At 37.6% G+C, this 19,061-nt stretch overlaps 5 protein-coding genes across 8 annotated transcripts; 1 reads left to right on the forward strand and 4 right to left on the reverse strand.

Annotated features, from left to right (window-relative positions):
* Positions 1-1,107: 1,107 nt before the first annotated feature.
* On the reverse strand, positions 1,108-9,075 carry LOC105312676 (uncharacterized). 2 transcript variants are annotated; one of them, XM_019996453.1, is made up of 9 exons: positions 8,971-9,075; positions 8,873-8,916; positions 8,328-8,510; positions 7,737-8,221; positions 7,651-7,685; positions 7,548-7,599; positions 7,269-7,303; positions 7,037-7,207; positions 1,108-1,455 (listed from the first exon to the last, which is right to left on the reverse strand). In XM_019996453.1, the coding sequence occupies exons 4-9, from the start codon at positions 7,738-7,740 to the stop codon at positions 1,258-1,260; spliced, it is 495 nt and encodes a 164-aa protein (XP_019852012.1). In that variant the 5' UTR covers positions 7,741-8,221; positions 8,328-8,510; positions 8,873-8,916; positions 8,971-9,075; the 3' UTR covers positions 1,108-1,257. The 2 variants fall into 2 exon arrangements, with proteins under 2 accessions (XP_019852012.1, XP_011403820.2); XM_011405518.2 differs by lacking the exon at positions 1,108-1,455 and adding an exon at positions 6,575-6,903.
* Positions 2,223-5,212, reverse strand: LOC100634968 (proline-rich transmembrane protein 1-like). The gene is made up of 6 exons (XM_003382812.3): positions 5,097-5,212; positions 5,005-5,039; positions 4,862-4,937; positions 2,898-2,935; positions 2,684-2,851; positions 2,223-2,548 (listed from the first exon to the last, which is right to left on the reverse strand). The coding sequence occupies exons 1-6, from the start codon at positions 5,098-5,100 to the stop codon at positions 2,330-2,332; spliced, it is 540 nt and encodes a 179-aa protein (XP_003382860.1). The 5' UTR covers positions 5,101-5,212; the 3' UTR covers positions 2,223-2,329.
* On the reverse strand, positions 5,231-6,443 carry LOC109581946 (uncharacterized). Its single transcript, XM_019996460.1, has 4 exons — positions 6,321-6,443; positions 5,890-5,903; positions 5,666-5,839; positions 5,231-5,520 (listed from the first exon to the last, which is right to left on the reverse strand). The coding sequence occupies exons 1-4, from the start codon at positions 6,376-6,378 to the stop codon at positions 5,293-5,295; spliced, it is 474 nt and encodes a 157-aa protein (XP_019852019.1). The 5' UTR covers positions 6,379-6,443; the 3' UTR covers positions 5,231-5,292.
* Positions 9,076-9,173: 98 nt separating the features above from the next.
* On the forward strand, positions 9,174-12,986 carry LOC109581966 (uncharacterized). 2 transcript variants are annotated; one of them, XM_019996496.1, is made up of 4 exons: positions 9,174-10,018; positions 10,066-11,536; positions 11,590-12,108; positions 12,163-12,986. In XM_019996496.1, the coding sequence occupies exons 2-4, from the start codon at positions 11,476-11,478 to the stop codon at positions 12,879-12,881; spliced, it is 1,299 nt and encodes a 432-aa protein (XP_019852055.1). In that variant the 5' UTR covers positions 9,174-10,018; positions 10,066-11,475; the 3' UTR covers positions 12,882-12,986. The 2 variants fall into 2 exon arrangements, with proteins under 2 accessions (XP_019852055.1, XP_019852049.1); XM_019996490.1 differs by lacking the exons at positions 11,590-12,108; positions 12,163-12,986 and having other exon boundaries at positions 9,207-10,018; positions 10,066-11,222.
* Positions 12,964-19,058, reverse strand: LOC100638414 (CCR4-NOT transcription complex subunit 3-like). 2 transcript variants are annotated; one of them, XM_019996487.1, is made up of 20 exons: positions 19,013-19,058; positions 18,860-18,955; positions 18,743-18,810; positions 18,500-18,574; positions 18,360-18,449; positions 18,248-18,308; positions 17,965-18,128; positions 17,230-17,298; positions 17,006-17,162; positions 16,805-16,965; positions 16,699-16,761; positions 16,289-16,648; positions 15,796-16,078; positions 15,065-15,436; positions 14,441-14,625; positions 14,254-14,380; positions 13,972-14,197; positions 13,759-13,891; positions 13,564-13,689; positions 12,964-13,248 (listed from the first exon to the last, which is right to left on the reverse strand). In XM_019996487.1, the coding sequence occupies exons 2-20, from the start codon at positions 18,882-18,884 to the stop codon at positions 13,150-13,152; spliced, it is 2,844 nt and encodes a 947-aa protein (XP_019852046.1). In that variant the 5' UTR covers positions 18,885-18,955; positions 19,013-19,058; the 3' UTR covers positions 12,964-13,149. The 2 variants fall into 2 exon arrangements, with proteins under 2 accessions (XP_019852046.1, XP_019852041.1); XM_019996482.1 differs by having other exon boundaries at positions 19,021-19,053.
* Positions 19,059-19,061: the final 3 nt, after the last annotated feature.

The following is a 19,061-nucleotide window of genomic DNA, read 5'->3' on the forward strand; positions in this document are numbered from 1 at the left end:
TATGAAACTTACAGCCTTACTTTATGTTCAACTAACAATGGATCATAATCTTCTTCACCTAGAATAGCAAAAGCAAATGAATAAGCTTATCAGTCAATGGCACCTGTGTTATTGTAGCTCATTTTAGGATTTTTAAGACTAGCAGCTTTATAGTATACTCAACTTATAATACGGTCAGTTGACTTAAGATCAAGTTATTAAAGGGTATGACCCTGTACTATTAGCTAACCGCAGGAATAAAAGAATGTTTAGAATAACTATCAATCATTAGCTGAGAATTCTCTCATAACAAACTACATGTATGTACTATAGTACAGTACAGTCCTTGGCTACAACTTTAAAAGTTCATAAGAAATCCAATTTTGATTGAAAGCAGCTCAAACTTTATATGCAACATAAGTACATGTATATGCATCAGAAAATATCATAAAAATTGAGAATTCCCTGCTTTTCATTTTTGGCAAAATTTGGCCAAAGTCTTACAGGGGACTTTTACACAATTTTTGAGTAAATTTTAAAATTTGTAAAAAATTAAATTTTGATCGAAATCAACTCAATCATTCTACGCAACATAAGTGCATGTATATGCATCAGGAAATATTATTAAAATGAAGAATTTTATACTTTTCATTTTTTGGCAAAATTTGGCCAAAGTTCCTGTCACCTTTAGATACAATCATTCATTGTAGCTATAAATTATAATAAAATGACACAAAAGCTTCATAGACTTACATCATAGTATGAGTAAGAGGCTCTATGAATAGTTTAAAAAGATTCCCTGTTGAACTTTATCTTAATCATAATCAATCATAAAGTGCTATAGGGTGTGGTTGGAATGTGAACTATACTACTAGTATCACATTCATAAGGTGTGAATGCCTGCATGTGAATGACATCACATGATCCCACAAGAACAGACTGTGCTCTTCACTGCTAACAGTTTGCTTTACTCTACTGACACTACACTAGTGCAAGTGTACAAGTGCAAATGTACAGCATCAGCATGTACTAAAATGACTTCATTATCAGCTAACAGCTTAACGTGACGCTTTAGCATCTCACACATTTAAGGATTATACTTCTTCCTTGCATAATTAACTTTCCATGTGAGACAATTATAAACTTTGCAGCAATAAAGATAACTTGTAAACAAAAACACAAACAACCTAAAATAACAAACACACTAGCTATAGCTCATCCTCAAAGTTTATAAGTACATATACAGACCCACTGAGCTTACAGATATACTCCATAAGCTCAGCAATAGTAAATATACTGGTAGTAATAGTAGGAATAATAACAGTTGTTGATCTGTGAAACAGACGTTGCAATCACGATTATGAAAATGACAATGGAAACAGCATAAGTTGCTATGCCTCCAATGTTGAGGAAAAGGGCAAGTCGACGGTTTCTTTCAACAGCTGCTTGATCACCACGAGCGTCTGCATCCCTAGCCTGTGAAGGAAAATCACTAATAATCAATAATTTATAATCAATAATTATGTGAATCTGGAGTCAGTGGAGTGAAATATCTCAGACACAAAGGAAAAACAAGCAATTTTTTGGGAGTCATAACGCAAAATGTTTACTTAAAAGTCAATTTAAAAGAATAAACCTCCTGTGTACAGTTGTAGGCGGTAGACAAAGTTGATAAGTATATACACATGTAGATAATCCCTGAGATAAGTCACATAATAACAGTCCTTTAGGGAATGAAACACCAAACAGTGCATTGAGATACTTAACCAGTTTCAATCATGATAATTAATAATAATATCAGTACCTTAATGATATTTCCCCTCCATTCTACATTGTTATTGTTATGACTTACATTGATTGCAAAGACAATGGCTGGTATGGTACAAGCAATAGCACACCATGTTTCCCAGAAGATCAGCCGACCTGTATGTACAGTAGGTCATGTGGACTGGGGCAGGCTGGGTCACAACGACAGTGTTCTAACAAATACAGCCTGATAGCCACCATAAGCTGTCTGGGAAAGAAAAAATATTATATATGTATACATATGCCAACCAATCACTTGTTGGCACTTGCATGTCACTCAAAGTGTAAAGAAAGGCAGTATCTTCTGACCAGGAGGTGGACTAGCCTGATGAGGTTAGGGAGCCATTGGTCACAGATTGTCAAGAGAAGAATGGCTTTAAAAAGCACTTTAAGGACAGCGATAGTCAGCGAAAAAATGATGATAGATACTGATTTAATTTAAAATTAAATCAGCATTCCTACACAACAATCATTGTATCTTTCAAAAATCTATTTTCACACAAAAACTAAAGTTTAATAGCAGCACAATGAAAAAAGGTCCTGTTCACTTGTAGCAATAACTATAATAATATCCATAGTAGGAATCATAGTAGTAATAACAATAACCAGAAGATGCAGCGGTGACATTAACAGACACAGCAACAATAATAATGATAACTATGGCCACAACGTAGGTGACAATCCCACCAATGTTGAGACCCAAAGCTAGACGACGGTTACGACTGACTGCTTCTGCATCACCACGGGCCTCAGCATCTCTAGCCTGAAATGAATAGAATACATAAAGCACAAATCAACACAAATTTTTATTGCAGTTTCTGATATACTTATGCTGTGTAGAAAGTTTGTGCTGGTTTTGACTTAAATTTTGCAAGTTATGGTCATTTTAAAAACTTACATTAATTGCAAAGACAATGGCTGGTATGGTACAAGCAAGAGCACACCATGTCCCCCAGAAGAAGCAGCAAATGGTCAAGAATATTGAGAGACTCAAGTAGTGATCACCTGACCTGTATGTGCGATAGGTTGTGTGGACAGGGGCAGGCTGAGTCACAATGACAGTATTCTAGAAATATGTCTCCGTAACAAGAGTGAAAGAGATTTTTACTTACATTATGTGTAGCTGGTGCAGCCTGATAGCCACCATAAGCTGTAAAGGAAAGTAAACAATTAGTATAGGTTATACACCGAGGTAGAGGTTTCTATGGTATTTATTAACCGAGCGACGCAGTCGCGAGGTTAATAAATGCCATAGAAACCGATACCGAGGTGTATAACCAACTTCTACCATGACACTTGAACAAGCGTAACAGTGTAAAAAATATTCCTATAATTGATTTCACCATCTTGCAAGTACAACTTGGTCATTATTAAGACTTATAGAGGTTCTCTCTACCTTCAAATGCTTCTAGAGAAGTTTTTAAACAGTATCTTTATGTTCCCTTGCTGTTAGAAAGCTCTTAACTTTGTCCCATGTGTAAGCCGCCATTTTGTTTGCCGTGACCACACCCACTACGTAGGGAGCGTGGGCGGGTGGTTGCTAAGGCTTGTTATTTCTCCAATACAACGTGTATAGAAGAAATGTAAGTGTGGACATACAAATATTATACAAACATCGCACGTGGTTGAAATCAATTATAGGAACGACCTGGGGGCGTAGCCCCCAGGTCGTTAAAAACAACTACCAGCTGCTGATAATAAGACCACAGTTGACATACATACAACATATCTAACAGGCTAGGCCAGTAAAGAATCAACCAAGCTTGACAAATGGACTAATAAGAGCATAAGGGTAGAGCGCCAGGTTTCACTTATTTTCTACCATGCTTGTTTTGAATTGACCAATCAGATTGCATTATATGAGGTGTCTAAATCACTTATAATACCCCGGGAAAATATTTAGAAACCTCCGGGAAATTATTTAGATACTTCTGCCAAAGTTTGGGAAATTTTAGGAATAAAAAATGATAGCAATAATAGTAATGTTATTTTTTGAATTGTTATGTGTATGTTTGTGCAGTTATTAAAGCTGAAGTGTCTGTCTTCATCTAGAGATATGTTTTGTGCTTTTGGAGGATGAGGTGAATTTGTATATCGTCACTAGCTACTACTGTTTTTGTTTGTAATAATAATATTATTGAGGAAACGTCTTCTGGCATTTTGTTGATCTGAAATGTGCTTATAAATTCGTACACCATCCGTGCTTCTGTGACCTGTTCTTTTCATGATTAATTGTTCATCAACACCAGCTTGAAATAGTCTAGTAGCAGCAGTCATGCCGCGAAGTGAGTGGTTTGTTTGTAACCATCGATTCCCCAGTTGCTGCAGCAAACATTTTAAACAGTATTTCTCCATTAAGAAGAGTGGCCTGGTTAGAGCTTCTCCAAATCTTTCATTCTTTCCTTGCACCAGTCATTCAGAATATTTCTACCCATTATATTGCTTTTTTAGTTGTGCATGGTGCACAGTGCTGTTGTGTATCTTTAAATCCTTGTCCGTTGCGAAACAAGATGGTATATAGCACTAATGAAGTAGGCGGGGCAGTCATAAAATGATGAGAGATAGGCGTTTCCAGAGCTATCAATGGCGGCTGTGTTAGTCGCATCTTTTGAGAACAGACGAGTATGTCTACCTAGTTGCTTTTCCATTCTAGTGCGTGACTTAAAATGAATTGGTTGCTAATGGTAAGGATTTTTATACTTTTTGTGTATCCTAGCTACAAGAAATGCATCTAATCTGATTGGACGCATGGTAGAACACGGTTATACACCTCGGTCTCGGTTTCTATGGCATTTATTGACCTCGGGACTGCGTCCCTCGGTTAATAAATACCATAGAAACCTCTACCTCGGTGTATAACCTATACTTATTTAATAAACCAAGAGGTTAATAAGTGTTCCCGGGAGGTATCTAATAGATTTAGAAACCTGGCATTCTGCAATCTGATTGGTCAATTACAACTAGGCATGATAGAATTTTACATAATCTAATTGTTCTTCACGCATGCCAATCCCTTGTTGGCAGGCTCTCATGCCATTCAAGTGTAAAGACAGGCAGTATTTTTAAAAGGACTGACCAGGAGGTGGATAACCCTGCTGAGGTGGATAACCCTGCTGAGGTGGGGGAGCCATTGGTGGCGGAGCATTGTAAGCCTAAAAAGAGAAAAGAAGTAAAGATATCGTACAGCTGGAGACAGACCGCCAGTTAGCATGGACTTACTGGAGGTGGGGGCTGTACCAATGGCTGTTTGTCACCTAAAGAATTATGTAAGAGACAGTAAAAATACTGAAAATAGCAACCGCGAGCCTCACTCATTGTTATTGTATGGAAGATTTGCTGGAAGCAAGAGACAACTTTGACAAGAGAAGGGCTGAAAGAAGGCAGGGGAAAACCACAAGTGACAACACAGCTCGGCGCACCACTCGCTGAATCATTGATTGAATCACGTGCACCAGAGATTTTAATTATTGGAAAAGAACTACAGCAAAAAAACAAATTCCCAACTCTTCAACAATAATATGAATAAGTATTGTAGTAAGTATTGTAATAGGTATAACAATAGTTAACGTAGCTGCTGGTAGAAGATGCAGAGCTATTTAGTGTAGACACAATTAGAATAACAACAACTATGGCTGCTGCTACGTATGTCATGATGGCACAACAATTGAGGCACAAAGCTGTATTGCGATTACAAGAAACAGCTTCATCATCACCAAGTCTCTCAGCATCTTGTGCCTAAATAGAAAAATTACATAAAAAGTATTAACCAATATTTTTAAAATAGATTTATGACTACAAAGGTTTTATTCATAAAGGCCTAATTGGAGCAACTTATATCTACTTCACTCTTCACCGAGTACTTACATTACATTGTACTTACATTGGCAGCAAAATAAATAGCAGGGATCGTACAGATGAGTCCAACCCAAGTACCACACAAGATAAAGATGACGGTTAACAGAACGGAGAGAGCGAAAAAATGATCACCAGAAGCACGTGTTGGTGCTCTTTCATAAGTAATGGTAGGGACTTGTTTTTGAGCTATGATAACACTCTGAATATTGATACCATGAAGATAATGGTGCTATAATAGCATTAACTTACTTGATAATAAATCCCTAAAAAATAAAGACATGCACACAATTAAACACTGAACATTAAAAAATGCTTGTAAATTGAGAAATCTGCTAAAAATTGTTAATTATATGTTTGTATAGTGAGAAAGCAGCATTCAAGAATTTTTTCTAAAATATCGAAAAGAATATCTACAGGCTCATAATATCTAGTCAGTCGTAGCCAGACTAATGAAAGAGAATGGATCTGGCTATGTCAAATCAGATCAGATCTAATCTCAGCCAAGCCCCCTACGTCAGAAACTTATAATCCACTGATTCCCAATACATAAAACAAACCTATTTTAGATTAGGCTACCAGCCCCTGCATGTAATGTAATTTTTACAATACAGTCATGCATGAAACACTGAGAGTCTTAGAGCTGTTCATTTGCATATGAAAAAAAATTATTAGATTTATACCTCCATGATCATGATGATGGCGATGATGATGATGATGGCGGAGATGATGATGATGCATATCGATACTAAGTCTAGAGATCACAAAAAGATTGATGAGTTGAGGAACTTAGAGGAAAGGTGGGCTCAAAAGCAAGTTGTTAACTCGTTGTTGTCGAGTGGAGTCTACGCCCACAAAAATTATAACAACTTAATAAATCATAAAGTTATGGCCAGCTGTATTCACCGGCTTCAAACAGCACAATATTTTCACGGGCTTTTATAAATGGCAGTTGTTGTTATTCATTTTCACACAAAAAAAAACTTAAATCAAACAGAATCAATAATAAAGTCAAAATGATAATAATTATCATTTAAGAAGTCCTGTTCACTTGTAGCAATAACTATAATAATATCCATAGTAGGAATTATAGTAGTAATAACAATAACCAGAAGATGCAGCAGTGACATTAACAGACACAATGATAATAATAATGATAACTATGGACACAACATAGGTGACAATCCCACCAATGTTGAGACCCAAAGCTAAACGACGGTTACGACTGACTGCTTCTGCATCACCACGGACCTCAGCATCTCTAGCCTGAAATGAATAGAATACATAAAGCACAAATCACCCTCAATTTTTATTTCATTTTCTGATACATATTGATGTACTTATGTTATGTAGAAAGTTTGAGCTGATTTTGACTTCAATTTTAAAGTTAAAGACTTACATTGATTGCAAAGACAATGGCTGGTATGGTACAAGCAAGAGCGCACCATGTTCCCCAGAAGAAGCAGCAAATGGTCAAGAATATTGAGAGAGTCAAAAAGTGATCTCCGCTTGTATGACGATTATAAACAACAGCCGGTCTAGTTGGCTGAGTTGTCACAATAACTGTATTCTAAAACAACAAAGAGATAAGGTTAAACAACAAAGTAATGTATATTTTCCAAATGGCTTACATTAGTCGTCTGAGGAGCTGCATGATATGGCTGAGCTAGAAATGAAAATATTGTATTATCAAGTTGCAATATCAGATACCAATGAGTATAGAGTAACATAGTACATATAGTAAGACTATCTGTAGTAAGAGTATCACAGTACATATAGTACACAGTACTTTAAAAATTACGTACCTACATGCAAAAAATTCCCCAGAGGTCACCACAAATTTTGATAAAGAGGCAGACAGTAAAAGTACATGCATAATAATATTGTTGAAATTTCATTAATTTTCATACCAGGAGGTGGTTGATAGGGCCGTTGAGGTGGAGGTGGCTGATACTGGTAAGGCTGGAAAAACACAGGACAATAATTCATGCATGAAGAAGAGGTTCAACTTACAGGGGGTGCTCCCATCAGCGGCTGCTTATCGTAACCTGCCGAAAAAGAGGCGAAATAATGCCATTACAATACAAGTATAGTCTTACTCATGTTGCAAAGCGGTACAATATGAATCTCCCAAACGTGTAAATGAGCTCCTCTATGTCCTCCTCTTCTTTGCACGCGCGTTTAAAATACCGTATAAACTCTATTTTAGTGTTTTCAAAATTTTAACTGATTTATGATTAATTTTTTGTGGGGCGAGGTCAATAAACAAAGTATATTATTATTATTATTATTATTATTATAAAAACAACTAACACAATAAACAAACACATCACTGTACATCATTTGCACAAATAAAGTTTTGTTTGCAGCATTTCTTCTGAGCAGGGCCACACTAATATGTAGTAGGTGTTGGAGTTCCATCTTCAGCATGATGGACTTCATATCGATAAGACATGACATACCAAGCAATGGTGAGGCCCAGTGTAATCAGACCAACAATAGATCCAATGATGTTCAAAGCAAGTGCAGCCTGACGCTTAGATCTCATTGCAACCATGTCCCCTCGCATCTCTGCCTCTCTCGCCTGCAAAGAATGAAAAATAAAAGATTATTATATTGAAAGGTATACTGAATGTAGTGTTAGTTATCAGAGTGACAACAGAGCAAAAGGGAAAGATGTCGTAACTAACATGGACAGCATAAACAATTGCTGGTATGACACAACAAAGGCCGCATGATCCAAATATGCACCAGAAGAATGCAAGGAAGACAGAGAGCGTGAAGAAGTTGTCACTGGGGTAATGAGTAGCAGCTGGGTTTGTATGATATTCTTGAGCCAGCGGCTGAGAGCTAACAATACGGACAGCAGGATTCTATAGTAAAGGAGACAACAGTATAGCAATTGATCAACAATGCGTGAATATGTGCCAAATTTGTCACTTGTGTTAGTTATAATGATGGCTAATGTTGGCATTAATAAGTTTTTATAAAAAGGCATAGGCATAGCTGATACTCTTGGCATAGCCGGGAATAGCATAGCTCATCTGCCCCGCTGTAGGGAGACTGATGAATTAAGGCGGCATTGTTTCACTATAGTCTAGATCATCTACATTGTTAGTTTTACTACAAAGAATGCACAGTTCTGGTTTTGACTGCATGCCAACCTATTTGCATATAATCAGCTTAGGCAGAGTTCAGCTGATCAAAGCCAGAGTATTAAATTATGGCAACTTACAACAGAGTAAACGGGAGGTGCCTCTGGAGGAATTAAAACTTTCTCTGTGGAAAGAAAACGATCAATAATCAAATTCGATGCTTATCCTTGTAACTTACGGTCTTCCATTTTTCCAGGGACGTAGTCTATGATATCTCTTTCTCTTTGTCTAAAGATGTTTTTGCAAACTTTTTGCTGAGCAGTAGCAATACTCACACGTGATGATGATCATAATGATTAATGATGTTATAATAATGATTAATGATATTATAATAATGATGTAATAATGATGCATTGATGCAGCAATTGCAATTACCGGTCATTATACATAGTGTATAGTTATACTGCATTATCTCAGTGAATTGTACACAGTCTAGATCTATGTATAGGTGCTGTGTTTGGTCTAAAGAAGTGCATCCATTAAAGTACACACACAAGTGTAGACAAACTCATTTGGCACTGCTCAATCAATGTTTATTGAAACTAGAATTAACACTTAAAAACTTTTGCACCTGCCCAGCCGCTAGTAAACAGGCTCAAGCATCTTTGTCTCTGAATTCAATCAAAGGAAGTCTAGGGAGATGTTACTGAGTAAAGTCCTAGTCTTGCTCCTTCTCTGCTTGATGAAATTAGTAACGATCACCAACAGCTGCTGCTCTAACTTCAAAAGTCTTGGATCTCTTGGTGTTGGTGAAGATGAGACGTTTAGTGGCTACCAAATTTTGTATCCTCCTTTTAATTTCACTTGCAACAACAGCCAAATCATTAAATTCATATTTAGTGGTGAAATCAATGGAGTTACATTTTCAAATAATCAAGGAAGAATATCAAAGATACAGCTGTGGCAAAGAAATAGCTTTACTGACTATACAATCATAAAGAGTTGGGATCTAAATCAAAATGATGTTACTCAAAGAAATGACAATTTGCTGGAGCTAGATCTCATAGATTCTGAAGGGAATGGTCCAGCAGTTAATGCAGATACTGTAATTGGGATATTCTTACCTTCACGTAGGCGAAAACAAGTAGATTTATTTTTCACCAGGTCATTAAGTTATTCAGACCATTTCTACTACAAATCAGCTTCTTTCAATCCTTCGTCTTCTCTCAACATCGCTCAAATGACAATAGGAGATGAAACTTATCCAAAAATGACTGTTGAACTATGTAAGTCAAAATATAATGTCATTAATGTTTATTATTATTTTATGCAGCTAATACACTTTGTTCAACTACTACAGACGCCTCAATTATCATCACAACAATGATATTAACTAATACGATTGTTAAATCTACACTGCCAAATAGACCTACTACTACAGTAGTAACAAGATCTAGTATGACATCTACAATGAATCATTCGCCTAATAGATCAACAAGATCAAGTTTAACTACAGCAGTATCACATAATGCTGTCACGTCTAGTGCTAAAATATTTAGCACTGTCCCAGCCTGTGTAACTACAATTACTGTGTTTAGTAAAACACAATCTATTATTGTTAGTTTAACATCAAAATCTGTCCCGTCATCAAGTGCCATCATTATACAAATTACATCATCAGACCAAACGAAAAGATCAAGTCAAGCAGAGTCACCAACTGTAGGTCCATCAAACAGCAGACACATGTCAAATGAACCACAAACATCTAGTCAGGATCCTTCATCAATAAGTGTAACATCAAATACACCACCACCAATAATAAGCACACTAGTAGTGGGTACTACTGATGCAGTAACTACTGGTACAAGCAATCCCATTGAAGGAATTGGTCTTTCTGGTTACATCATTGCTACAGTGGTTAGCAGTGCAGGGTTTTTAGTCGTGTGTTTGATACTCTTTGGTATTGCTTTTTATGCTGTCTGTTTAAGAAAACAAAGAAGTTCCAATCCAGTTCCTACAGAGCAATCCTTAAGCTTTAGTCGGAGACCACAGAGCCAAACCTCAATGTATAGCAACAATGTATATCTCATGAACAAGCTAAAGAAAAAGGAGTTCATTCCAACAGCTAACAATTCCTCACCAAGCCACCATCATTATGATACTCCTAACTTCACTCAATCAAAGGAATCAGAAGAATCAGAGAACAGATACAGCACTCTTAATCGGCTCAGTCAGTTCAATCGTAACCCAGCATACTCAATAGCATCAAACTGTACATTGAATAATGATAATGATGACAACAGCCATGATTATGAAGAAGTGTAATAATTTGACCACATAATGAAAATAACTTGTTCTTAATTAATTATCATAGTCTATTGCAGGATTATGTGCAAACATACATCCAGTATAATTACATATAGGTTGCACCTCATGTCAATATATGTCCATTAATACATTTTTGAAGTATCATTAGTAACTTTAAATGGTGAATTGTGACAGGTTACAGTTGTCTGCCAAAGCTATAGAAGTGAGGGCACAAACATCATTAAATTTTGCTAGGATGAAAAGATTTCCTTATATGATGCATCCTTTGTGGATAGTGGGTCTGATTAGTTGATGATAGTCTTGCCAACAACTCATGCTAAACAGATTAGTACCAGACAACACTAAAGGGCAATAATGGCCCATGGCTTTATATATAATGAGCTTCTGGTAAACAGCTCCCAATAGCCTAAACTCCATGCCAAGCTTTATATTCTTCGTGATGAAAGAAGGTGTACTTTTGATACTGATTCTATCATGTAAGTTTCAGCTTTACTTATCTTTCTATGTTAATGAAATGTTAACATAACAGGCATCATTAAATGCAGCAACTGCTGTTTCCGGAACTTTCCAAAACTCAGTGAAGTACAATCTGCTACTAACACTATTGACACTAGTTCAAATGACATCAGCAGGCAGTATATATTCCCAGAGCTACGGATGACGTGTGACACTAAAATATATCACATAGTCTACAAAGGAGATCCATTCAACTCTCTATCATTACATAATCCACTGATACAACTGTACAGAAAATCTTCATCACGATATATTCCAAAACACCATATAGAATCTTATGAACTGCGATCAGTGAATGAGGGAGATGGAAGCACAACAATATTAACTTTACGACATTCAATAGAGCTGGATGATGATGATGGGGTATACACACTAGGAGTCTTCCTGCCAAGTGGTTCCAGTTTCCACTTTGAAAGGAAACCCAACGCAACACCAGCATATTATGTTGAAACTGATCAAAGGTATAGCACTCTATCAATACAAAGAATGACACGTCAAGAGAGTCTTCTTCCATTGATAACAATGATAACAGGTAATTCATAACAAAGTGAATTTAAAGATTACTGCATTTCTTCTATGCATATAGATTCAGGCAGTTTACCAACTATTAGCTCAAAATCAACTTCTACCAGTAGCTATATATCTATGACAAGAAGCTCTTCACTACTAACAGTTACAGCTAATCAATTGTCTAGTACAGCAAGTACTGCAGTCAATACACCAATGACAACAGGATCAGGTCAGCCTGAAGGATCAGCTTGGATGTATCGTGTAATAATAATACCAATAGTGAGTGTGTTGATCATTGGTTTAGTGACAGGATTCATTGTTGTCACTTGTGTACTAACATACAAGCTAAACAAAGCAAAGGCTATCAACCAGTTGGCATCACGCGACACATTCAAATCATCCTCAAATACATTCAACTCAGGTTTCTCTGTAAGATACGATAAAACAAAGCATCAACGCCAGCAGCAGCACAACTCAATGATAATAAATGAAAGTTATGAAAGAACTACTGCCAGCCCTCATGCATACTCCATTTTAAATGTAGTAAAAAAAGATTTGGAAAGCAGCAACAGCACTACATGCAGTGACATTGATACCGAACAACACTGTCAAACGAATCCCTCTTACGTTCCATCTAATCCTCTACCAGCTTGTAGCCTTGTATATGAAGGGAGAATCCCAACCTGTCATCAATATGAAGACCCAAATCTGTTCCTATCCCCTAACAACTATGAGTGCCCACAAGCAATGAGCAGTATTGAAATACCAAACTATAAAGAAGAGACCATCATCTGAAGAATGTATCTCATAGAACACACACACACACATACACATGTATAGTGGCATTGTAAAAGTTTCACGCAATTTTTCTAATTTAGAAATTAATCGTTTTAAAATGTATACAAGTATAATATTGTAAAACATGTGAAGCCATTATTATCAAAATGATGCGATTAGCTCTCTCTCTCTCTCTCTCTTTCTAAATACTATGGTGTTACAAGCAATTACAAGATGGCTATCGTGAGATAAGAAGGTGGTGGAAAGTGTATAGGGAGACCTGGCATCATGGGAGGTCTCTGTCTTCAAGGTATCTGTACTCAAAGGTGAATCCATCCTTCTTTCTCTGTGCCCACTTCTCATAATCAAAGTAGATGTAAGTTCCCTATACAAAGGATCATTCATCATGTGTACAACACAGGGGCAATGGATGTGATATCACAATGGATCAGTAGTGTACAAACACTAGCTCACATTGAAAGGAAGTTAGAGCAGCAGTTACAAACATTGTTTTGAAGTTTTTTAGTTAGACAAAGGCAGTCAGTTACCATATAAGCAGGCAATTTAGTGAACTAATTCATTTATCACCTTAAAAGCAGTCATGCCACAGTTAAGAGCATGTACTGACTTCCATACATGTACTAACACTAGACCTTAATGTACACAGTCACATGACAGTCACATGTACAGGTTTATGTACCATTTCATAATCATCAGTGATGGTGTTAGGTTCCTCCAGTCTCTGGAACCAGGTCATATATTTTGTATGGAATCTCCAGGACAACTTCTTGAGAGCTTTAGCTGCCATGTACTGTGCCTTGGTACCCTAACAAACAATAATAATAATAATAATGATGATGATGATGATGATGATGCTGATGATCAATAGTGATACCTCCATGTAATAGAATATGAAGAAGAGTGTTTCAATGGAGAGTCTTTGGTAAAAGTCATAAGAGTCCATATGAGAGGGTGAGTGCTGAGGATGGTATGGTGGGGTAGGGTACGGCGTTCTCTGGAGGTACGGCCTAACAATATAAACAACTAGTCAAGCCTGTTTTACAAACCAGTCAATCAAGAAAGATTTTAAAATCGTAAGTAGATGTACCTGACTTTTTCAGAGTCTGAGGGTTCGGGCATGTGCTTATAAGCCGACTCTAACATTCTCAATTGATAAACCTTGTCCTGCCCGAGGGAAATTGGTCCCAGGGGGGCCACACCCAGTAGAGGCTGAATGGGCGTGGCATCTCTAGGGAGGGAACTGGTGGTTGAAGTCCCTAGACTTAGGGCAGCATCTAAACGTGAGCCAGGGGCAGCTGATGGATTGAGTAATGCTGGAGTCATAAAAATAAATAAAGGTGTGTCGTGTTGTGAGTAAAGACTACCTCACCTCTTAAGTTTTGATCCGAAGTATTTCTTTTATTCTCGTTAAGGAGTCCGTGGGTAAGTATTGCCTCTGTCGTGATCTCTTTCAGTGATGACATTGAATCAGTGACTGCTGACGGGTTGGTGGAAGACTAAGAGAGAGGGAGAGGGGAGGGAAGAGTGCTGGTAATATAAAATGGTCTCTGGCTTACATTAGTAGAGAATCCAAACATATCAACAGCTCCACTGACAGAGTTTCCTCCTCCAACTGGAATACCAAAACTACCGAGAGACGAGGGAGAGAACGAGTCTGTGGTTTGTACGGGAAATGAAGTGACTACCGACGGAGGATCACCTAAGGGATCAGCCACCATACTCAAACTGGCCAGATTGGACTCTGCAGTGGAAGACAAAGGAAGGTTCTTTAAACTTCTGGAGGCCGAATGATGCGGTATCACTTTAGGGGGGATGAAACTAAATCTTAGTAAGGGGGCAAGCTGAGGGGATTCTCCTTCCCTCCTTAAAGAAATAAAGCAACAGAAGACCTGTTGTGTATGCACTAAACATATTAGTTATACCTGATTCAATAGTAACTACACATTCATGTACATATACTCCTCACTCATTAACAATAACTATATATAGGTTATTGTGAGCAGAAGAGGTCTCCACTGATAATTAGTGACAGTCATAAACACACAAAAAACAACTAAAATTCCCGAGAAAAATACACTTTCCCAGCAAATTTCCTGGGAAAAATAAACTTTCCCAGAAAATTTCCCAGGAAAACAATATTATACATAATAATAATAATAAATAATAGTTAATAAACTCACCAAACATTACGCTCTGTCCTCCAATCATTTGCTTCCCCAGTACACTCATTCCTAGAGGTAGTCCTCCACCTCCTCCCATTTGTAACCCACCCTCATGATCGTAACTATCACTTCGACCAATAACCACGCCTCCAGCTCCACCCACTGCTGGAATCTTCTCTGGCAACACAGACGGGAAATACTGAGAGCCAGGAGAAGCCATCATGTTGGTTGTAATGGCGACCGGGATCTGCTGTGGGTGGGAGGCAGTTACTGTAGCAACGGAAGGCGGGGCCAGAGGTGGGGAGGGCTTGGCTGATGATTGACTAGGAGAAGAGTCCGGGGGAGAAGTGATACTAGTTGAGACAGTGAGAGAGACAGGAGATCCAACAGCTATTGGAGACAACATAATGAATAGAGCAATATGTAATACAGCTGGTAATTTAAGGAGGGAAGGATTTGGGCAAATTTTTGGTGATTGGCTGATTTACATTTGATCATGTGCCATTAATCATGAACATTGCATTACTACAAAATGGTTCAAAATGGCGGATTGTATTACTATAAAATGGCTTAAAATGGCGGATTGTATTACTACAAAATGGTTCAAAATCGCTGATAGTACTGCTATAAAATGCAAAATTTCTCCTCCAAAATTACCAGCTATACACATGTATACATGTACACAATAAATATTAAGTATTGTTATTATTATTATTATTAATTAATTAATTAATTAATTAATTACTCACAAGGTTGTGATGACGGTCCGGATGATGGTAAAGGAGGATTAGCGTCAATAGTATTACTGACTCCGCCCCCTACTGTCCCGTTCTGAGAGAGTGAGTCTCCCGAGTGAGTGAGGGAGGGGGAGAGGGAGGAGGAGGTGGAGCTTGAGCGACTGTGCTGACTTGGCAAAGATGGAGGTCCTTGAGATCTCATAGGATGAGCTGTCGTTGTGGTAACGGCGGAATTACCACCAATCAGAAGAGAGGAAGTAGTCACATGATCAGCAGATACACCATCAGGTGAGGTCTGCAGAAATACAATTAATATTAATTAAACTATGAATATTAATTAACCTATGAATATTAATTAAACTATGAATATTAATTAGTATACAATCAGGAAAATCAGAATCAAGTGAATAATTACATGTACATGTATTTTTGAACAATGAAAAAATTGACAAAACTTCTGACTGAGGAAAAGTTAAAGCTCAACATAAAGAGGCTATATACTAACCACATCAGGTGTAGTGAGTCCTGCTGGTTCAGAACTGTTCCCTGCTCCTGATCCAGCAGCTGCTACAGCATAAGGAGGTGGGACTGCTGACTGATCCTTAGTGTCTTTATTATTAGGAGTAGCAGCTGCTGGAGTATGAACCTGTTGCTGCTGTAATCCTTTCTGTCCTTTCGGAGACGGTATCGCAATGGGTGTGGTTTGAATATTATTACTATTTGTTCTACTGTTGTTTCCTCCAATTGACGATCCTTTACTAACAGGTGTAGTGATCTTCCCTCCATTATTATTGCTTCCTCTGTTCGAAGGACCAGATCCTAAAGTGAGTGATTTTGGGCCTGGTCGTCGTGGTGATGGGGGCACCTGTGGAAGAGAAACTGTAGCAAGAACAAAGTATACAAATAGATACTCACGTCGTTTCCATGGTCACTACCCAGCGACGAGGTCTTCCCTCTTCTTCTCTCTTCTATTAATTCCTATAATTAATAATAAATAAGAATTAGAAAGGGCGGGATATACAGATGGAGGGTGGTCATGACTACTGTCTCTTAAAGACTGGGGCAAAGGTTTCCCACTAGTGGTAGGTGTCTTCGGCGAAAGAGGACCACTTGACGTCGGAGAACTAGCCAAAGAACTCTCGTCATCCTCACACTGTCCGAAATGTGAGAAACCTGTTGAAACTGAAGAGAGAACTCAATGATGAAGACCAGCTCCGCTTACTTCCAGCTGTTTCATCAAGGTGTAGGTCCTCGTATAGTAACTCGTTTTCAGCAAAATCAGGTTCTTGATTCGACTCGACGTAATAATTTAGGTCATCTTGTATTGTTTTAACATCATCCGTCTCTATTGAAGAATTATCCAACATTCTCATTATAGTCTGGGGAGAGAGAGAGGAGGAGAGAGGGGGAGGGGTAAGGTGTGATATTGTGTTATGGTATACTCACTTCTAATTTTTGAACATGAAACTTGTGTCTTTCCACCCAGTTAGAGAGCTCATCAACTCTTTCCTGTTTCTGTAAATATAAAATAAGTGGATGTTATTGATAAAGTTACTCCAAAACTGAATCAAAGTCCCTGTACTATAGTACAGGGACTTTGGCCAAATTTCGCCAAAAATGAAAAGTAGAGAATTCTCCATTTTAATGACATTTTCTGATGCATATACATGTACTTATGTTGTGTAGAAAGTTTGAGCTGATTCCGATCAAAATTAGATTTTTTATGATTTTTTAAAGTTGCTCAAAAATCGGGCCAAAGTCCCTGTACTATAGTACAGGGACTTTGGCCAAATTTCGCCAAAAATGAAAAGTAGAGAATTCTCAGTTTTTATGATATTTTCTGATCAATATACATGTACTTATGTTGCGTAGAAAGTTTGAGCTGATTCCGATCAAAATTAGATTTTTTATGATTTTTTAAAGTTACTCAAAAATCGGGCCAAACTATACAATACAGTACATGAACATTTCAGATGGTCTTTCTTAATTACTATTGGCAGTAATGCAGGATTGGTCTGGCTGGCCGTTCACATCAAGTATATTAAAATAAACAGAATTACTATCATGAGATAAGATTTTAAAGCCTTCAGTAGTGTAAATACACAGTACACAGTATGTTAAACCAATTAAAGGTAACAGTCTGTAACAGTAAATGATGATACTATAAAGTTTAAAACTAACTTCTCTGTCTAGCTTCTTCTTCTTTGAACTGCTGTGAAGTGTCTCAACTTCACTCTCAAACAGGTCGATTTGTCTTTGCAAATGATCTATGATGTCTGTCAACCATTGTCTTATTTCTTCTTTCTCTTTCTGAGCAGGATCAACTTTTGCTGCTAATCCTAAACCTAAGCAAAAACAGGAATGAAAAGGAAGCATAATTATTATTACAAGAGAGAGAGAGGTATTCAAATTTCAAAACAATAGTCACTTCCCATCCTCAATTTCCCTCTCCCTCTCTCTCTACCTTCTTTTGAATAAGCTTTTGTTTTCGTTTCTCTTTCGATAACTTTAAATCTTTCCATCCTCTAAGAGAGCGAGAGAGATAACAAAATGTCAGACGAAGGACACAAACTAACGGATTCTATCAGTTTCCTGTTGTCCATTAAAGACTTCTTATCTTTAATGTCATTGGATGTTAGCCATGTTTTAATTTGGTCTCTTAGACGCTGAAGAAAAGAATAACAAATGAAACCGTTTTACTTCTCTTGTCTCTTACCTGTAACTTCTTGATCTCCTTCTTCAAATCGGCTTCGTATTTTTCTTTCTGGTTAGCATTAGCGGCAGTTTGTACCTGTACGAGAGAGAGAGAGAGAGAGAGAGAGGGAGAGAAAGAGAGAGAGAGAGAGAGAGAGAGAGAGAGAGAGAGAGAGAGAGAGAGAGAGAGAGAGAGAGAGAGTGAGAGTGAGAGAGAGAGAGAGAGAGTATGAATAAGTAGGTCAACCCTTCTTTCTTTCATCACCTTGCCCCAAATGTCGTCAAAAGTCTCGACTCCTTCCGTGACTTTTTTGAGACACCGATCGATCTCTCCTATAAAGTAAGAGTCCCTCTCAAAGATACCCACCAGCCCACACTATACCTTGAAGCTTTCTCTTGTCTGCCATCTCCTTCAGGTTCCTCCTCCCTGTGACCTGTTAGCTCTTGCTATTAACAATCATCAAGTGACAAAGGGAGACTGAAAGGGAATAGGAGAGAGTGAGAAAAAGATAAGATATTTTGTAAAGAGACAAACCTCCTTACCTCCTCGTGTGGGTCGTTTAATTAGAATAGTAACATTTTCC

The sequence above is a fragment of the Amphimedon queenslandica genome, unplaced genomic scaffold (assembly GCF_000090795.2).
Source record: "Amphimedon queenslandica unplaced genomic scaffold, v1.1 AMPQUscaffold_13519, whole genome shotgun sequence".
In the NCBI taxonomy this organism is placed as follows: Eukaryota; Metazoa; Porifera; class Demospongiae; order Haplosclerida; family Niphatidae; genus Amphimedon; species Amphimedon queenslandica.

Excerpts from the sequence above, each read along its gene's own strand:
- LOC100634968 (XM_003382812.3), bottom strand. Across the intron at positions 4,938-5,004 it reads TGGTACAGCCCCCACCTCCA|GCTTACAATGCTCCGCCACC; the intron begins GTAAGTCCATGC and ends TTCTCTTTTTAG. Across the intron at positions 2,549-2,683 it reads CCATTGTCTTTGCAATTAAT|GCTAGAGATGCTGAGGCCCG; the intron begins GTAAGTTTTTAA and ends TATTCATTTCAG.
- LOC109581946 (XM_019996460.1), bottom strand. The coding sequence starts at position 6,378 with ATGCATCATCATCATCTCCGCCATCATCATCATCATCGCCATCATCAT. Across the intron at positions 5,521-5,665 it reads CTATTTATTTTGCTGCCAAT|GCACAAGATGCTGAGAGACT; the intron begins GTAAGTACAATG and ends TTTTCTATTTAG.
- LOC105312676 (XM_011405518.2), bottom strand. Across the intron at positions 7,600-7,650 it reads CGCTGATGGGAGCACCCCCT|CCTTACCAGTATCAGCCACC; the intron begins GTAAGTTGAACC and ends GTGTTTTTCCAG. Across the intron at positions 7,304-7,547 it reads GCCCTATCAACCACCTCCTG|CTCAGCCATATCATGCAGCT; the intron begins GTATGAAAATTA and ends TTTCATTTCTAG.
- LOC109581966 (XM_019996490.1), top strand. The coding sequence starts at position 9,433 with ATGTTACTGAGTAAAGTCCTAGTCTTGCTCCTTCTCTGCTTGATGAAA. Across the intron at positions 10,019-10,065 it reads AAAAATGACTGTTGAACTAT|CTAATACACTTTGTTCAACT; the intron begins GTAAGTCAAAAT and ends TATTTTATGCAG.
- LOC100638414 (XM_019996487.1), bottom strand. The coding sequence starts at position 18,884 with ATGGCAGACAAGAGAAAGCTTCAAG. Across the intron at positions 15,437-15,795 it reads CGGACCGTCATCACAACCTT|CTGTTGGATCTCCTGTCTCT; the intron begins GTGAGTAATTAA and ends TGTCTCCAATAG. Across the intron at positions 13,249-13,563 it reads TCACTGATGATTATGAAATG|GGAACTTACATCTACTTTGA; the intron begins GTACATAAACCT and ends TCCTTTGTATAG.